The sequence below is a fragment of the Ambystoma mexicanum genome, chromosome 7q (assembly GCF_040938575.1).
Source record: "Ambystoma mexicanum isolate Mex_15411 chromosome 7q, UKY_AmexF1_1, whole genome shotgun sequence".
Taxonomy (NCBI): Eukaryota; Metazoa; Chordata; class Amphibia; order Caudata; family Ambystomatidae; genus Ambystoma; species Ambystoma mexicanum.
The window spans coordinates 37,247,318-37,268,005 of NC_090941.1; the positions used below are offsets into that span (position 1 = coordinate 37,247,318).

General features: G+C 43.5%; 1 protein-coding gene across 2 annotated transcripts in view; it reads right to left on the minus strand.

Annotated features, from left to right (window-relative positions):
• SMS (spermine synthase) overlaps positions 1–20,688 on the minus strand; it is a 707,978-nt gene that overhangs the window by 528,434 nt on the left and 158,856 nt on the right. For both annotated transcript variants that reach the window (XM_069639097.1, XM_069639096.1), the window contains exon 2: positions 5,409–5,529. In XM_069639097.1, the coding sequence (XP_069495198.1) occupies positions 5,409–5,529 (121 nt within the window). The remainder of the gene's footprint in view (positions 1–5,408; positions 5,530–20,688) is intronic.

Here is a 20,688-nt window from a genome sequence, read left to right on the forward strand (position 1 = left end):
GAGGCGAATTTAAAACCCTGACCAGATCCGTGATGAGGCTCATTTCACTCAAGAATATAGTGTGAGTACCCAGAAAACTGTGCAGAACCAATCTCCTAGTTAAAATCATATAATTCAATCTATTTAACCTAAGTAGAACTGCCTCCTAGCTGTCACCTGTCATTTTAGCTGCAAAATCTGCCACTTGTCATTTTGAACTTTAAAATTTGCAAAACCAAAAACGACCTTTATTTAATCGCTCATATCTCCGTAACCGTTTGTGCTAGAGACTTGCAGTAACTTTCATTTGGAAGCTGAGATCCTAGGCTTTCCTAGGACCCCAAAACGATAGAGATAGTGGTTCCTCTGTAATAGCGCTCGGCGCATCCGCGAATTTTACCGCGATTTGCAAATTTCTCCACATGTAAAATCAGCTGCTGCTTGCCTTCCATTTGCCAGAAATTCGTTTAACCTGCTAACTATCCCTGCCTCATTGCTAGTGTGAGCCTGGACTAATATTAACTAGATACCACTCACCCTGAACCTCTGAAAGGGAATTAAAAAGCATTTCCAGCATATTTCTCATCCATTGCTAGCACATATCAAAGCATTGGGCCTGTGTTTTCAAACTTCTGTAGTCTAAGCTTGCTGGGGTGAACTGATTTACATTGATTGCATTTCTGAGAACTGTGTGTTTTCCTTCCATTTCCTTGCCTTGCATCAAGGGGGGGAGGGGATTGCCAGAGAAAAGTGATTACATTGTTTGGTTGAAATCATATTGAGTATTTTCTGTACTGCATTCATTGAATATTGCATCCACCTGAGCTTACATAAAGCATCCTCTACCACATTATACTTTTGTTCCTATTTACCAGTGTGCTACCTTATCCATTTCATGTCAACTCATTAGTGATTATAAGAAGTGTGCTAGTGCCAGATTCTCCGTTGTTGATCTTTATCATATCAGATTAAGTGTGCTATTCAATTATTAATTTGTTATAAAGTGTGATATATATATATATTTTAAATTATCAAATAAACCTTTTAAACTTGCAAAACAGAACTACTTCTTGACTCAGTGGGGTCAGGGGGATTCCAAGAGAGGGGTGTTATATAGGGGTAGTCATCCAGAACGCATGAACTGGACCTAAAGATATATCAATAAGGGTTTTCATTCAGTATTATAGACTAGGCGTTGACTTAGCTGTAGCGTTGAATTGAATCCTCTTACAATATGGCATAAATCTTTTACTGAAGTAGGGGATTAGTGTATGGTATGACCTTCCCCTATGGCCAGTCCTCCACTTGGTCTCCCTATTGCTGTAGGGGCAGCCAAACTATGGAGTATCTTATAGCCATCAATAACAAAACTTTGGGTGGCCCAGGTATCTTGTAATATGAATATGTCCTGCTCAAGAAGCGTGGCCACCCCCTTTGGTTGAATCAGGAAGGAGTGGTGGCCTCTTGTATTCCATGAAATCTATTTCATCTGGTGTGAGGCAAAGAGTGTCCATTTTTTATTTAACACAGTTTGTTCTGGCACCCAGCTTTCTAAAAATTGTGGATTTAGGCCTTGTTGGAGATTTGCCTGCTGGTATGCTCGCAGCGTTGAAAGCACAGAGCACTCTGCATCTTTAAAGCCATCTTCCCTTTTCGTCAATGTTTTTACCTCCTGTTGAGGAACCCGTTTCTTGGTTTTTCTGCAGGTGGTACCCGTTTCTTGGTTTTTCTGCCTAACATTTCCCTTTTTCTTCACCTTGCGTCGTGGTTTCAGAATGCCCAGTGTTTCAGGGTTTTTCAGCCCTCCGGTTCCTAGTGCTGTTTTGCTTCATAAGGCATATTTGTGGGCACTTCTTCATGTCATTTGGTTGGTTGTTAGGTGCTTACCTTCTGGGCCTGGGATGACCAGTTCCAGCAACATTAGACACCAGACACTGTCACACTCCGTCCCGCAAACGTGCACATCTTTTATCCAAGGTCGGCTGTTCCTGTTGCTCGTTGAGCCCACGATCACACCAGCCCCAATTAGTGGATGACAGATGTATGAGGGATAGCAAATCAATTTCAAAAGTCTTCGGGATAAAGACTTTCATAGGCAGTCTTCCGATTCTATAGTGACACCAGACACTCTGTCACAATACGTCCCACCAATTAACTTTAGGTTCCTCATAGCACCACCAACAGCCGGGTTCGATATTAAGAGACAAGGGGACCTACTTAACGCCCAGCTAATTAGCTCCTGTTTGTAGCCTAGAAGAGTCTGGTTAGCTTGACAAAAACAGCTATCAGGAGATTTTGTTTTTGCTCCCCATGCCAACTGATTGCGAACAAACACACCCATGTGACTTTAACTCTGTTTGTAGATTGTCCAAAATGCATAAATATTAATCTATACAACATTTAAAAGCATAAGGGGTCATAAATAATGGGCAAAATGATACATTTGCATCTTATATGGAAGTAAGATTTGCGTAACTATGTACTAGCTTCTTGTTCCCCAGTAGTTGCTCCTAATTTATGATGGATAACCAGGAGCTGTTTTTAGCTCCCGCTTATCCAATCTTAATTTCGACCCCTGGAACAGGATGAAACTTCATGTACACCTAATGCATGATTGACTCTTCCCTATTCCTACAGTCTTTTCAGAAGTCAGTGCCTGTTATTAAGTCCATAGGTTGCTGTATTATAAACCTCAATAATATATACTGTATAAATGTACGATGAAAAGAAAACCAATGCCCAACATGACAGATTCTGTTGGTCTGACATGAAAATGCCCAATCGCCCACTGGGACTGTATTATTTTTATCAACTTCAGAAGGATCAACGGCTGTGATGCTCTTACCCAGAATCAAACCTGGGAGCTGCAGGTTGCAAATAGATCTTTTCTGTAAAATACATCAGTAGGATAATGCGTTTGCGGCAAAGTTGAATGCGCTGCCCTACGAGGACAAAATTCATGAATGCACATGACTCAATTCCCTCTTGCTAAAGCCAGATTCTCGACACCACCCCTACTTGTCCCCCAACCTTTAACTCCCTTCCTACAATATTTGAAGTTATTTTATGCATGTCCCATCCCAACCCACGTTCTGCCCAAAGAAAGAACCAACCTTAACCTGCTAGAATTTATAATGAACTTCCCAGAAAACCTTGTGCAGATTTGCTGTGGAGAAAAACCTGCGAAAACCTACCAGACTCACTTTTGAAAGTTCTCCCAGGCAGAGTCGCAATGTATACTTCATTGAGAGCACTGTGCTTTCAAAGAACATGATTCTAACACTTCCATAGCCCATCTGTGTCTTCTGGGAAGACTCTGTCCCATGGAACACATTCATCATGAGATACCAATGTTTATTTCAAGGAGTTGGGGTGCCTTTTGCTTGAAAATATGCCCCCCTTTTGTTGGTGCACATGGCTAAAACACAAACACTGCAATCTGTGTTTACACCATAATTTCAAGTTTGCAAGTCTGACTACTCCGCACTATACACTCTTTTGTAATGAATAGCAGAAATTTTGAGCTTCTACCAAATTAATGCGGCTAGGGAAAAATACGGTCAAAAATAAGGTTTACGGAGTTCTTTGGTTTGAATAAAAACTTAATGCAAAAACGAAAATGAAGGACTATGCCACATGCCAACATATCCAATTTCACCGATTGGACAGACCAGTCTCTGCAATGAAGAGCACCATTCCCAAGAAGGTGGTATGCTTTTCTTCTCCCTATCATTTTTTTGCTGAGAACAGACTATCAGAGTCTGTTGGAGCCAAACCTAGTCAGGACACTTAGGACAAGGGCAGAGGCAGAGCTCAGTTGAAAGATAATTCCTTTGTCAACTTCACGCTGGGTACAAGGACACAATACACTATGAGCATCTATAAAGAGATCTTTAGCCAGATCCAACAATACACATTTTGCACTACAATAGAGTCAACGAGGAATTATTTTGTGGTCTAAATGTCTTAAGAAAACGAAATGTCAAGCCTGTTTATGCTTTATTGCAGTCACAGCAGGAGGAGTGTGCTCCTCTCTATGGCACTGGCTCCTCGAGTAGATCCATTATTTACATGGAGCATAATGCCGCTGCCTGAGGACTACTTGCAGGCTTTTAGCATCAGGTGCTGAATAGTGCGTTTGTAATTTCATTAAGTGCTGGATTTAAACAGCAAATACGCACTTGGTAAACACAACCCGCACTGTGAAGAAAGTTCGAGTTATACTGCGGCTGGATTATGTTTCAACAGGATTGTGCAATAGCCATCCAGGTTCCCTTTTTCACTATATGGAAATGTTCTTGGGAGGCAACTGTGGTGTGCCACCCCTTAAAAAAACACGAGTCCCTGCCAGGGCTTGAGCTGGTGTCCCGTGTTGTGCAACGGGTGACAACGTCAATAAAAGGGAAGAGCGGTTTCGCGCTGTCAGTCGATATCAACTGACTCCTGCCTGCTGTGTTGTCCTTTCTGCCTGCTGTGTTTGCAGCGTGATGCTGGCGGTGTGTAGCAGGCAGTGAGCCTGCCCTGCAGGCCCCCTGCCAGGCCACCACTCTGCAGCTGGTGCCCCTGCCGGGCAACTCCGGCTGTGTTGGCCTGGATGCCCCCAGGCCAGGGTCACGGCGTGTGACCACGACTGTGCTGTGAATCCGTGTGGTCACGGACAACATGGTGAACCCTGCGACTAAGTTGTCAGCTGGGTGCCCCCAGCAAGTCCTCGGGCTGGCCCGTGTGCCCGTGACACGCCCGCAGCCGCTCATGGCAACGTGCGTGCTGGGTGCTCTCAGCGATAGTCTGCCTGGCCTGCGTGATCCAGTCGCAGGTCCAGGACACAACAGCAAGAAAATCACAATTCCAAATACATTACAATGCAGGGAACGATGACAGCACTGCACATACCAATTTCCAAACCAGCCAAAGCCACTACCTATAAGCCAAAAAGTAACAGGAGAGGGAGGAAACTGATCTACAAACTTGGCATTTGATGAGACGGCTGAATAAAGATAACGTACTTAGTAATATATGTATTTAGATAATCCCAGGGGATACCTATGAGATAAAGCGACCACCTCATACACACAGTAAAAAGTGTGCTGTACACAATTAGTCAAATCGTTAATAATGACTATAATAATATATAATATATAATATAATAATATATATAATATATATATAATATATATATAATATATATATATATAATATAATAATAATAAAAAAGGACTTAATAATGATCAGCAGGGGAATGTTTCACGTGTAATACCGTAAAGGTTGACTGGGTTTACTTGTGGTCTCGGTGGCACTTTGGGCTGAACTGGTCCTTTTGGGGTGGTATAAGCCTTGTTTGCAAAGGTTCTTCCCCCTGTAATGGTACAGCATGCCAAACAGTGTACAACAACGTCTCAATGTACAAACTCAACGTATGGTTGCTTCACCTTCCATTTTTGTTGATGTACGTTGCTAAGCATCCATGGTCTTCCCAGTTGTGTAGTGCTTCTGTCATTCCCTGCTCTTGAAAAATGGGTTGTAGACTTTCAAGGATCGCCTGGCCATCGGCTGAAAGAAAAACAAACGATTTTTAATGGATAACGGCACTCAAAAACTCACATCAAATCTGCCTTATCAAATGGTTCAGGGCATAACATTGTGGTCAGAAGTGTGCGACTCCTTAAACGACAACACAAATTCATCATTTCACAGAAATCAAAGGCAATCCTCACCTCCCACTTGCATCAAGAAATATACGAGTCACGCGATGAGGACAGCTTCCACAGAACCTGATCGGGAGAGCTCTGCTGCTATTTTTAACATCAATAAAATGTAACATTTTGGGAGGTGCTTTTAACCGAGCTTAAAGAGGTGGAATGAAAGTATGAAGACATATCAGACACAGCGGCATTAGATGAAGAGTTTGCCGCGGAAAGAGTCGCCTCCTAATCGGGACTGGACCGGGAAGGACGGCCGAGACTGCGGAGCGACCAGCAGCGGGGACTACCAATCGTTTACGTCTCGGGAAAGGTCAGTGGTCTTCAAAGCCATGAAAAAACAAATGAGGAGCTCCAACCAAATTGATGCGGTGGTAGTAAAGATGGACCTGCTCCAGCAACGACTTGAGATGTTTGCTGGCAGAACCACAGAACTGGAGCACCACATGAAGTACTGGAGAGAGCTTGCATAGTCCTTCATTTTCGTTTTTGCATTAAGTTTTTATTCAAACCAAAGAACTCCGTAAACGTTATTTTTGACCGTATTTTGCCCTAGCCGCATTAGTTTGGTAGAAGCTCAAAATTTCTGCTATTCATTACAAAAGAGTGTATAGTGCGGAGTAGTCAGACTTGCAAACATGAAATTATGGTGTAAACACAGATTGCAGTGTTTGTGTTTTAGCCATGTGCACCAACAAAAGGGGGAGAGCTTGCTCTCTCCAGTACTTCATGATTGGCTTTGTACCTTTCTCTGACAGACTGCCAAATACCATTGGAGAAGGCCAGATCCAACAAGTGAAGATTGCATTGTGTTTCAAGGACGACAGCAACCCTGCCGGGTGAACCGGGTGGCGAGGCAAAGCCTGTGGTACTAACCTTGACTCGTAAACTGAAAATCGCAAAATAAGAAATAAGCACACACAGCCGGTGAGTTGGCAAGCAACCTGAGAAACCGGTGTGTGTTAAAGCGAATTAAGTAGCAACATTATATCACAAGTGAAGGCTGCACGCGTGTGGATGAGACGCAAAGAAAGGCAGACCTGTGAATGAACTTTTAAGGAAATGGAAGCTGTGAGACCAGCGATACTAAGTAACAGAGTGGTCTGGCGAAATGAGCAGCCCATTCGAAAGTCTCTGTGAAAGGTACATTGTTTGAAGCTAAAAGACGAACAAATGCCAAAAGTGAATTAAGTGAGAGAAAACGTGAACTTTGAATCAAAGTGGTCCTGCAGTGGTCTGTAAAGCAAGCCACACACATTCGAAAGCGTTCACCATCCAAAAGGGGTCTTAGTCCGGCAGAGGGAGACCCTAAGTACAATAAGCTTGGGGAAAGGAGCCCCCTTTCAAGTGTATGGGGAACTGTGACGCGAGAGGTCTGAGCCCGGCATAGGGGGCCCTACGTGAACTGTGTGCTTTAAGGTCTGAGCCCAGCAGAGGGGGATATTTCTGAACTTTACGTTGGAATACAATTGTGAAAGTCAAGAAAGAAACTTCAAGGTAGAAGGCCAGACAGGCCTCAATCCACGGTTTGGAACTGCTTGGAGTGTTAGAAACCAAGCCAGAGTGTGTCATCATGCCTACACAGCCTTACTCCTTGAGGTTTAACGTGAGGCGGAGAGTTGGTTCAACTACGTCTATTCTTTTGAACACTGGTTTTTCCTTTACATACATTTCCTTCTTGTTACACTTTTTTGTAGAAGAGATAGGGCAGGCATTAGCTTCTGTAAGCATAGGACATTTTGATTTGAGACTCCACTAGGACTGTTTTGTTTATCGTTTGATGGTTGAGACTACTCCCATCTTAGTTATAAGGCCAAATAGGAGTTTCTCCAACCCCAACATTTTCAATAAAGGTTTTACAAATTGTATCCATTGTGCAAGTGTCAATACTCGTGATACCATGTCTTCCCTACAATACATACCAGTGGGGTTCTGACCTAAATAGTATGCATCTTTGTCTGTGTGGAAGCCTAGCCTGCCTGGCCAGAACGTTTCATAAAATTAACAGATGAGTACTGCCTTGATAACATCATACTGTTGGAGTAACCATTAACAATGTTTGTATGCAAACAGAATACATCATGTGTATTGTGGGTCTGGTTTGAAAAGTAAAAGTGTGAGAGTCCGAGAAAAAAACCCCAAATGTGGGTTGTTGCGCACAACTTCAGCTGTGCATTTGAGTATAGGTTATTCTAAAGGGTTTGCTGCAGTAGTGGGGCAAGGAAGGGTAGTTTTCTCGGTATCCCTTCCAAAAAATATGTGCTAGTTTAGGGAGATGCCTCACAAGCTACGCTATCCAACGTGGTTATTTGAATGGATACATGTGCCCACGGTTTCTGTTAGCAAATTAATGTGACCAGTGGTATCTCTGTCTTATGATTATAGGAGTTTGTTTGCAAACATTACATAACATGCCACGCCAACACGTGTTTCAGCCCTCTCTGGGCCGTCCTCAGGGCGTTCAGAAAAGTATTATACATTAATCACTGTTAGGGTGAGCCCTGCATCGTGTGCATTTCTTTGCTGAGTGGCTTTTCCAAAGCTTTCTATGCATTTTCAGCCTCTGCATAAAATATTCGCGTTAATGCGCTTTCGTGCTTTTTAATCGTCTGTTATCATTCTCCGCTTGAATGCGTCGCTGAGTGCTGTTTCCAGCCTGCTCCCCGGTCGTCCTAAAGGAAGGTTCCTTTAAATAACCACGTTGGGTAGCGTAGCTTGTGAGGCATCTCCCTAAACTAGCACATATTGTTTGAAAAGTATGATATAGCTGCTGAGTATTTAGGCAGGGCCAAACATGGTTATGTACTGTGGTATCGCACCAGTGACAAAGCAGGGGATATGGGGGTGTCGGGACTGGAGGATTGCCCCCTCTCAATAAACATTTGCCTCGCAGAAGATTGATTATGAAATCTTAAAAATAACAAGAAAAGAGCATTTCCTATTATGTTTCTGGCAAAGTATAAACAGTGCACATCTGTCAAACCTAAACAAAGGTATTGAAAATATTACCTGGAGAGTGCAATCAGAGGTGGATCCCCATGGGGCACCCTTGCTCTGCCGTTCTCCTCTTAAAGTCAGCCAGTGTTGCACAGGATCTTCCAGTGAGGCCTTATCTTTTTAATATGTGTAAGCAGCAGATTATTTAAAACGGGAAGTGATTAGTGCCATTCAGAAAAAAAACCTAAAGACCTGGCTGTTCATTTAAAGCACCACACTCCTAGACCCAATCAACCACCATCTTCATCTCAGTGTACTGGAACTATTATACTTGTCCCTCCATGTACCACCCAACTTCTCTCCCATCATCTCCCTCTTCTTCTGCCGTTCTTTCTCCTGATCTATCAATGTTACAAGCGCCCAGATACCCAAGGGTTCTGCGCACTGTAACAAATGCAAACATAAATAAATAGTGATGGCAAAAGGTACTTTTTTCTTTAAATTATATAAGCTTTTAATAAGTTATTAAAGTGTGATTCTTGGGTGATGAGACATTATGGGGATACAAAACAAGCTGTGTGAAACAATGACTTTGTAATGCATTTCATTTCACTTTGTGTCTGTATGAGTTTTTTGTAAGTTCTCATTAATGTGCATTCTGGAGCTTGTAGGCTTCCATTCAGGATGGGGGAAAATGCCACTTTTTCCACTCTGCAGAACTTGGAAAATGACTACCTATGATTGTAGCTTCATTGGTAAAAGCAAGCGGATTCCAAATCGTTATTTGTGGGTGAGATTTAAAATGTTTGCGCCACGTAGTGTAAAAGTGAAGAGAAAAGGCAATTTTGCCTATATTTTGCTATTAACTTTTCCAGTACTTTGTGGAAACCATTTAGGGGCCCTTTGCAAAGAAGTGCAAACAGGAGCGGTTCCCTCCATGCAATTTAGGATTCAAAACAAAATCACCCCAATACTCTTGTTCATCAACCGGATTCTACAATGATGGTCACATTGTCCGGTTGTTTTATCATGTGACTTGTGCATTTTTAAAGTAATCAGTATCAAATAGAGTTTTTTTTTTTTTTTTACTCTTTATGGCTTATTACAAACATTTTCAAAAGACGTTAGAAGATAAATAAATGGGGGGGTGCTGTTGTGCGCCGATGAAAATGGCTGCCTGATTGTCGAGCTACGCACTATATAATATCCTGTTGCCTAAATCCTGTGAATTAGAGGACCGCAGAACTTGAGTGATTGCTGCTGGTGGCTGTCGGAATATCATTGCTTTAATCGTTCCAACTTAAGAAGCGCACCGTACCCCAGAACGCAGTAAACAGCCCCATCAGATTGCCTCCCGCGCAGCAGCCGCGTGCCAGTGGGAAACAGTCAATCCCGGACGGCGCAGGAGGTGCTGTGCTCTGCGCCGAAACATTGAACGTGGAGGGACGGCTGCAGGTGGACCCACACAGGACACGCGACTCTCCAGCGGTTACCTGGGTCGCGAGAAGAGCTCCGTCCAACATGCTTGCCACCATTTTCGCCTGCCTCCAGCGGATGACCAGAAGGAGGCAGCAGCCCCCTGCAGGCTGGGGAGGGCTCCGGCAGGTACATGTCTCAGCCCCCTAGCATAAAACCGCCATGGAACCGAGCGGGCTCAACGTGGGGAGTGCCCAACTGCCCATTCTAGGCTGCAGGCACCAGTGGCTGGAGCCTGCACCAGGAGGGGGCCCACACTGGTTGCCTGAAGCACCACTATAACATGCGGTTCAGAGCACAAGCAGGCACCGAGAAGGGGAGAATAGTCTATCCCGGTAAAGGCACCACATACAGGAGAAAGGGAGACAATCCGGAGAAGTGAAATGGATAGACTCCATAACTGAAAGGGCGCTATACGCACAAGGCATAAACAGAACCACAGCTTCTACATTGGAAAACTGCAATTAACCGCCAGAGGTACTCCCTAACCTCAAGATATGACCCGCAAAGGCCCAAAAGTTGGTAAAAAGGGGCCCATAGACGCATTCACCAACATGCCATGGCCTGATGAGGATGCTACTTGCGCTCCCAGAACCCCTCCACGAGGACACTGGCACTTACCGGCAAGGACATGGATCCTTATATGGTGGCAAAGCAGGCTGGGTTTGCGGCAGTGAACACTAAGCTAATTGGCATAGGCACAATCATATCCTCATTAAGATCATATCTACAGAAAGAAAGCAGCTGGATCAGCACAGCAGAAAATCGGGTGGGAGTTCTCGAAGACACAGTAACTATGCACAGAAAAGACATTGAAGAGGTAAGTTTGAGGACTTGGAGTCCCGATCCCGCCGAAACAATATAAGGGTGGTGGGTATGGCTGAGAGAGCCCTCAACGTCCTTATGGAAACATTTCTGGAGAAAGCACTGCATACAATATTCCTGGAAGCACCATTTTTGGCCCAGTTCCTCGTGGAGAGAGCGCATAGATCCCTGGCCTCGCCGCCCAAACCCGGGGCCCGCCGTGAACAATCATCGCCCGACTACTCAACTACCGGGACCAAATACTCCAGCTGGCACGCAAAAAAGGCACACTGCAATATGATTCGGCCAGTATCCACATATACCCGGACTTCCAGGCACAATTTCGACCAAGTCAAGAAAGCCCTCAGGCAGCGAAAAAAACTCCATATGCCATGATGTTTCCAGCCAAGCTGAGGGTGCAACAAGCCGGCAGCGCCCACTTTTGGAATCCCCAGAAGATGCCATTTCCTACATTGAACAGAATATTCTTATTCCGCCTGGCAAACGCTGACACAGCCGTTGACCATTTACACAGTTTCAATGCCCACTGCGCGACAACGTCCTCAGAAATAACTTGAGAAGGTTCTCTAAGCTCAACTGAGCCATACAGTGCAGCTCAAACCTGCTAAACGTTTGATGCTATTGGTTGGGGTTACACATTGCCTCCTACTGTTTAAGAACTGGTTATTTAAGAAGGGGTCTACACTGTCAGGTTTGGGGGACGGTGGGGGGGGGGGAGTTGGAGGTTTGAAAAATGGAAAATATGACTGTCGGACATGGAAGGCTACACTCTTTTGGAACTTGATTGGACCTGCACTGCAATACTGGACTCACGGAAGTGATGGCTGGGCCTGACCACACAATTAGACTGCTCACATGGAATGTTCAGGGACTGAGCAACCCTATTAAGGCACGGAAAATACAAGCCTATGCTAAAAGACACAACAATTGGATCCTGATGCTACAGGTAACCCATGCCCAACATAAAGTGGAAGACTCCTTCGCCCGTAGCTGGGGACCTCAGAGACTAGGTACCATCTACTTGACGCAATCAAGAGGTGTTATGACCCTCATACATTATACCCTGGGCTTCCAAATAACCAGGTCCAAGATTGACACACTGCATTAAGCCAAGTTGAAGGTAAAGTTGACTAACTGACCTAAAGTAATTACTGTGCACAACATGCTACACCAACCTCTGAGCATTCTATTAAGAAAATAAACTGATGATGCAGATGTTGGCCCTGCTAATTATAAAGACATCTATATTGAGATAGGAGAAGGAAAATGTTGCTTGATTTATCTTCTTTTCACAATAAAGAAATGGGTAAAGTTCAGACGCTGGATCAGCAAGAGTTGGAGGGAGCAGGTATCTAAGCCAAGGTATTCACAGTGGTCTTGGGATGAAAAGGGTTCAATGCCTTAAGTGCTTGGAAGGCACTGGCCTACTTGAAAGAGGTCCGAGGCTTGGTAACATTTGTCTGGATGGCACAGAAATATAGACACATCCCTGCTGATGTTCTACCGTTGTAGGTGTTCATCCCAAGGATCAAACAGGTTTTTCCCATGAAACCATTGGGCATTAACTTTATTTTGTTTAAGATCAGAGGACTTCAGACAAACCCTTCATCTCGTGGAGAGCCCATTGAGCAAGATGCTTTGCCTATGATTTGTTTGCACGGAGGAACGTTTATTGTGCCATTTCCTATGTCAAGCGCAGCAGGAACTCTTTTGGAAGAAAAGCAACTTAGTCAAATTTCTGCCAGCGGTGAATGCCATAGATGGCCAGAAGGACACTGGTAACAAACAGACTGGTAAACCGAGACGTATTTTAGGCTGTTAGTCATTCTACTCTGACAGCTAAAGTCTTCGCAGGCCAAACTTGAATATATGCTTGATATTTACAAAAGCTTTATTGTTTTAGTGACTTTTGTTTATGTAAAACAAAATAAGGAAATGCGGACAAACCTATCCTGCATTAGGTAATTAGTGATTCAGTCATACAACTCTCACAGCTATATGAGAGATATAAAGCTTTTTTGTCATTCTTATGTTCCCAAAATGCTCTTTAATTTGCAAAACAGCCAGAACCTCATTGGGTTTATTTGTGCAAATCCCTATTATCATTGGAGTTCAGCACACACATACACTGGGTTAAGCAAACATTTATGTTCAAATACACATGGCATTCATGTTTTAAACCACTGCAAAAATTAGGGGTTTCCCTAAAAAAAAATAAAGATTAAAAATGGAACATCATTTTACATTATTAAATGCATTCCTATGCTTTAGACAAGCACAGGTCTCCCACAAGTGGGAACTAAAATGATGTTCAGAAGCAAGCACTCATTTCCGTCCCACATTTCGGAGGTGTGTTGCCAAAAAGGTGCACGCATAAAGAGATTGTACAGAAGTTAAAATGACGAAGAGTACATCTAAATACGCATGTGCACCAATAAACCTGTGAAAGAACACCCAAAGACACAGTTGAAAACTTTCACTTGTGATTTTGTCACCTTTTAATGGAGTTCGAACCCAAGGGATTGGAGGGAAACGGGCTGCAGCATTAGGTAACGTGTCTTATTTCCATTTTGCCCCCTGCTAACACCAGAGATGTAACCACGAGAAGGAGGTGCAGTTATTTGTATTCAACATATTTAAGTGGAAACCATTGCATTAAAGTACAGCTAGGAAGAAATGGCAAATAAGGGACAGAAAACCTCTAGGTGGGGTTTGGTTATTTACTAATCCCTATGGCCTTTCTCACTCACTTTCTGCCCCTCTCTGCCTAAAGCACATCCTCTTGGGATCTCTGTGGTAGCTTTATCAAGCCTAGCCATCAAACTTTGGGCTCAAAGTGCCTGTCAATGTTTTCTTTTAAAGAAGTCTTCTGAGAGCTAATTACCTAATTGCAGCTCTAAACCTGCTGCTGGTGTAATAGAAATATCATCCAGGTCTGCCTTCAGCCACTATTTACAAGCACAATGAATGCCTTTCACTGAAGTCCTGTTGAAAACAAGTATTGGCAAAGACAACAATTTTGGCTTGTGTATAAGTATTAGGCATTTGCCAGGCACTGCTATTACATGCTCAGTATCATTTTACAGCCCCTACCGTCAATGGCCAGTTAATACCACTCCAGCAGTGCCTGGCAGATACCTTTCTCATGCCCACACAAAAGCCAAAACAGTTAGCATTGCCAATGCTTTTTATAAATTAAACCTGTATAACTTGCATATAGTGTGGGAAACCAGGTGTCTCACCCGCTAGTCGCCCGGGGTCTCTCGCTCAGATGGCCAGGGCATGGCCATCGCCTCTGGATCCAAACCCTGGTGGTGGACCGGCGTGGGAGGATCACCAGGGTGAGGGGTCTTCGGGGAGTGGGACACCTGATGGCGAGATACGGTATCCCCCTCCCTGTAACACCTTTACCCCATCATAATTAGGAACTCTTCCCCCCCCCTTTCCATTTTCACTTTCACATGGACCGCCTGCTCCGGGAAAAAACAGACTCAGTCCCGAGCATTGTACCAGACATGTCCCACTACTATGGTCAGGCAATTACTGGTAACCACTCACACCCGACTTCCATTAAGTTTCACCACATGGATAAAAGGCGGAGCATGAGAGCACACTCTGAGCAAGGTTAGGCACACAAAGGAACAGTATTTTCCCAGCAGCAGCTGAACCAGGGAACAAAAACGGAAAACCAAGAAGGGTGCGCAAGGAGGGAAATGCCTCTGACCTTTCTGGTGAAAAACCGTGACTTTAAAAAACCATTTACATTAAAAAGCATAAGGCTAGGAAACCATACTGAAGAATCATGTGTCGGAGATACCCGGGGACCTCCTGCACAGCTCACCGAGTCGGGAAGGAACAGCAGCTGCGGCGGAACAGTCCTTGGCTCCAAGATCAACACAGCCAGTGAGTTGGGGAGAGCGATGCAAAATCGGTCTGTGTTGAAGTCAAGGTTGCAAGCAACAATATTGTATAACAAGTGCAAGAATGAAGATGGATAACGTGTGTGATAAAAGACGCGAGGAAAGCATAATTGCTGAAGGATGTTTGAAAGATACAATACCAGTGACCGTGTGGTCCGGCAGCAGGATGGTGCTGAATCGAAGGTCTCTATAAGGTATCAATTTAAGAAGTGGCAGAAACCAAAGTAGAAGATGGGTAAGAATGAGAAGTGAATCTAAGTGGTGCTGCAACGGTTTAAGCGAAACCCATCGCACATTCGAAAGTCTTCGATTTTTGATACAAAGAGGAAAAATTAGTAAGTGAGATTACATGGTCCAAGCCCGATCGAGGGAGATCCATGGTTCGAGCCCGATCGAGGGCGACCAATTATCAACATTGTGAGACCCATGATGAACACTGAGATCTAGAACTTGTGAATGTGAAAACCCTGATAACAAACAAGCACCAGTTCCTTTCTAACAGGCCCTCTGCAATAAGAGAACGCTATTGGGAAAGAGGCTTTGGCAGAAGGCCCCGATACCTATGCTTTGAACTGGATCCTCGTGTCAGAGAAGCCAGAGTGTGTGCGAAGCTTGAACGTGCCGCCTTGCCCCATGCTGAACATGTGGGGAAGGGAAGCCAACTGCTCAACTATCCTCAACTATCCTGATTTGCTTCCGAGTTGAACAAGCTAAAAAGAGAGTTGAGGGACTTGATTTCTGGTAGAGTGGATAAGAAGTATTTCCACCAAAAATGCTCTTATTTTGAACATGGGGAGAAATGAGATCGCTGGTTGGCGTATAGATTGAGGCTGAGAGAGTCTGAGCGTTCGATTCTGTCTATTGCTGATTCTGATGGTCAAGTCACTTTCACTCCGGATGGTATTAATGAAGTATTCAGAAAGTTTTATGTGGATTTATATAAGAATGAGTCACATATTGATGCGGATAATGGAGATTTCCTGGATGAGATTCAGGTCCCTGGAATTTCAGGGGAGGATTCTACTTTATTGGAGGAAGATATCTCGGTGGACGAAGTCAAGTTTGCGATATCAAAATTGAATGTTGGTAGGTCTCCAGGGCCTGATGGACTGCCAGTTGAATTCTGTAGATGGTTGCCTAATTCGGCGTTGACACTTTTGACGGAAGTGTATAAGACTTCAAAGGCTAGGGGCATACTTCCGGACTCTACTAGACATGCAACTATCTCTGTCTTTCTGAAGAAAGGCGGGGATGAAACAATGGGTCCAGCTACAGACCGATTAGTTTGATCAATGTGGACAATAAGATTTTGGCCAAGATTCTGGCTCTGCGAATGGAGAATCTTTTGCCGGGGTTGATAGATCGCAACCAATCTGGTTTTGTTAAAGGTAGGATGACGTCCAGTAACATGAGAACATTGCTGTGTACGATCATGAAGGCGTCAGAGTTGTCTGAGGACTCAGCTGTCCTATCACTCGATGCAGAAAAGGCATTCGATAGAGTTGACTGGCGATTTATGTTTAAAGTATTGGAAAAGATGGGTTTTGGAATTCAGTTTTGTTCATGGATTAGACTACAGTATACCAGGCCGACGGCTGATGTCAAAACTAATGGTCAGAGGTCGGCACCTTTTGATTTGGATCGTGGCACGAGACAAGGTTGCCCATTGTCTTCTTTGTTATTCGTACTTAGTATTGAACCCTTGGCTATAGCATTGAGAAATGAGGAGGGTTTACAAGGAATAAGTTGTTGGGGGATGTTGCAAAAAATGTGGTTATACGCAGATGACTTGTTATTGGTCCTCAAGAATCTTGGTGAGTCAGTACCGGTTCTTATGAACATTCTCGAAGCCTTTCACCAGTGTTCTGGTTATAAGATTAATTGGGCAAAATCAGAGGTTTTACCGTTAGTGCCGCAGTGTGACAAACAATTTATAACCCGGTTGGGATTCAAGTGGTGTGCTGAAAAACTACTGTACTTGGGGGTATGGCTTTTGCCTAATGTTGCTGATTTTGTGAGAGAAAATATAATGATGGTGTGTACTAACCTCAAATCAGACTTGAAGAGATGGAATGTTTTGCACCTTTCCCTTTGGGGGAAGGTGAATGCTTTGAAAATGGTGTCGACTCCACGCGTGAATTTTGTTCCGAGTATGATCCCTTTAGATATTGAAAAGCATTTTTGGCGTGAGTTAGATAGCCTCATGCAGGAATTTTTGTGGGATAATAAACCTCCTCGCCTGAAGATTAGCAAATTGCAATTGCCTTTGTCTAAGGGTGGGCTGGGGGTCCCTAATTTTAAGGCATACCATCTGGTGTTTATGTCGCGGAATATTTTTGATTTTCTAAAATCGGAACATGAGGACTGGATGTGTGCAGAGTCTAGCCATGTCGGCCCTTTGTCGCCTAGGGCCATTTTGACCAGTAAGCCATCGCGAACAAGCGTGGAAGGCCTGCTAACTAGGAGTTTACGGAACTCTTGGGTGGCCTTGTGTGAGTGTCTGGGTTTCAATGCTTTGAGAGATCCGAGTGCTTCAATTTGGATGAATCCATGTATTACGCTTGAAGGGAAAACTTTGTTCTGGCAGGATTGGTATCTAGCCGGGGTGCATTGGATTAGTGATTTGTTCAATGGTTTGCGTTGGATGACGGCTAGGGAATTTCGGTTGAAGTTTAAAATTCCTACTTTTTGTTTGTCGGACTATCGGAAGATCAGGAGGGCGGTGGGGGAGGTGGACTTGGAAAAGAGAATCAACATAGACATGCTTGGATGGATACCTGGAGTGAGTGGATGTGGCCTGGTTAGTTATGTCTATAGACTGGTTGTGTCGAACTATCGGGCTAATGATGCTTTGAGATTGGATTGGAATCGGAGAATTGGTGAGGATATTACTGAGGAGGATTGGACAAGTATTTGTGAGAATGTGAAATTGTGTTCTTTGAATCTTGCTGATAGGTCGCGTCAAATACAGATTTTGAATAGAACATACTGGACACCTGAGAGAATGATGAAAAGAGGGATGAGTGACAGCTCGGAATGTTGGGCGTGTACACATGAGGAGGGCACCTTGGAGCATATGTTGTGGGGATGTTCGAGGGTGAGAGGTTTGTGGTTCGAGTTTGATCAGATCTGTGAAAAGATTTTGGAGGAGACGGTTCATATGGATTTTAAGACAAATGTACTAGGCTGTGGGGATTTATTGGAGGACCTGACTACTTCCCAGAAGAAATGGATCTTTCGTGGGGCAATGGTGGGGAAGAAACTAATTTTGAGACATTGGAAAACGTATAACCCTATTACTATTGAGGAATGGATTTCAGAAATGCATTCTCTAGCGGATATGGAGAGAGTGTTATATTAGAGAGAGAAGAAAACTACATTATTTAACAAGATTTGGGGTAAATTTCTGCTATTATATTAGACCAGTTCATTGATTGTTTTGTGACTCCTGGGGGGAGGGGTTTTTTTCAGCGGTATATAGTTTTGTTGGCTTTGTTGTCATTACTTTATGATGTAATTTTGTGTACATATTATTTCTATGTTGTGGTATTCTTGAAAATAAATAATAAAAAAAAAAAACTATCCTGACATATTATTTCTTGAACACTTTTCTTTTTGAATACATTATTGTCCCACATCATTTGTAGTAAGAAGTAAGGATTGGCAATAGGTTTAATAATACAGGCCCTTTTATTTTGACAGCGACTCCACTAGGACTGCGTTATTATCCGATGGTCGTAGCTTGCTCCCATACTTGATTTAGGCTTAGATAGGCGTTCAACCAACCCAATGAAGTTCAATAGACACACTTGAACTGTGATCACTTGTGTCTGTCTTCACTGTTTGATACCATGCCTTCCTTACAATAGTTCGTATGCAACTTTACCATTTGACAAGGCCGTATGAAGAAATTTTGTTATGTTGCCTGAAACATTCATATTACAGACCAGTCTAGATGCTTATCATGGGCTGACAGCAGGCATCTCGCAAGAAAGCAGACTTTAGAAATTAAAACAAAATTCCTTGCCCCAAACTCCCTCACTCCAGTTGGCAGACAGCCTATGGTCTGATCGCTTCCTCTCAAAGATTGCTTTCTGACCTAACCGAAAGTAGACAATTGGCCTGAACAACTAACTTTCCTGCACTCAACTGTGCACTCAACTGTAGAACACACTACCTTTCTCCAATCTTGGGAAGCAGAGATCTGAAAACTCTTTCATAGAAGATAAAAGGCTTGAAATAATATAGTTGAAGCAATAATGTTCTAATCCCAGCAGTCTTAAAAACGTCCTTATGTTATGGAATCAAAATGGAGGACAAAACTGGGGTTAAGGAACATAGTTTTGCCAAGGCGGACAGATTCTGTTGAAGGGGCAAAATCTGGTGAGGTGGAGTAAACTTGGGGAGGAGGCCGCATTTACTTAGTAGCGCCTACGGCAGCAGAAAGCCTAAATGCACCACTGCTGGTAAGCTTATTTGTTGGGGCTTAAATTCTCTGGTCATGTAGGATGAGACTTTGCCTTTGAGGAAAGTCACCATAACAATTGAATGGGTTGGAGTACTGCCTGTCATAAATGTGATTCTTTGAATGCCCTGCACTTATTTTCTACAGATACAGACATTGCATGCTCAAAATTAGACTTTAACATTCCAGCATTTATCAGTGATAGCACTGAGAAGTCTATGGACAAGGTTTACTTCCAATACTTTTGAAAAGAATGCAAATTAACTTTTTGTGGGGCATGTGTCTTCAGACTTCAAATCATCATCAGTGCCAATGTCAAGAGTAGAAATAGGATCGAAAGTCATCAGGCTATTTTAAAGAAGCTCCTGCAGGAGAGCACCATCCTTTGGATGTGGTAATGGTAATGGGATGGCAAGGGCAATATAGAGGCAGAGGGCTGGATGTAGCTCCTAAACGGTTGCAGTACAGTTTTCCTCTGGTTCTTCAAATTTACCTTGCAAGAAGAAATGAGACCCTCCAGAGTCAGATGGAAGGCTACAATTCTCTACAGAACTTTCTGGTTCTGTGATGGGGTGCAAAAGATCATTTTTAGGACCTACTGTTCTCACTGGAGGAACCACCGGGGCAACTACAATTCTGGTAAAGTCTGATGCAGCTGGTTTGATCAACGAAAAGGCCAGCTGGAGCATTCTGGACATGAGTTAGTTGGGGATACTTGTGCGCTCTCCTAATTACCTTACGTAGGTGTACGGATGAATCCAATGGCTTTTTGATATACTAAGTCTGGAGAACTGCCTAGAGAGGGTCCGACAGGCCAAAAGGACCATTTTGCTCCTGTGCATTTTGGATTCAAGAGATGTTGCAAGTAAAGTTTGATAGGGGACCGTGAACGTGTAGTTCAACATTGAGAGCCAACAAATTGGGGATTTTTAAGGTTCCTTTATTCTGGGAAAATTGATTGTGCTATTGGAGAACATTTTTCCTGGATTCGTTTAGCGGGTGTGTATACCTGCCGCCGACTGCAAAAGTGCTTTAAAAGTGGATTTAGGGTTAAACAAGAATATGCTAGATATTAATTATTACATTTGTGGCACTGCTTCAAAAGTAAAAGGCACTATGTCTGAAGCCATTAAATATAAAAATGTCAAGGGGAGGGACATCAATGTTTCAATGTCAGGATTCGCCTAAGGATGATCTAGACGTCAGTGCAAATTAAAATGTTTTCTACCAAGCAGTCCCAGAGCAGCCTTTTTTTCCAGTTGAGGTACCCCACATAATTTATGATGCGAGGAAAACAAAGTGCTTTGCTTCTAACCGAGGCTTCCTAAATCAGCAGCACTCATATTTTACAAAACAAAGACATTTTATGTTCTGAAGATGAAAAATG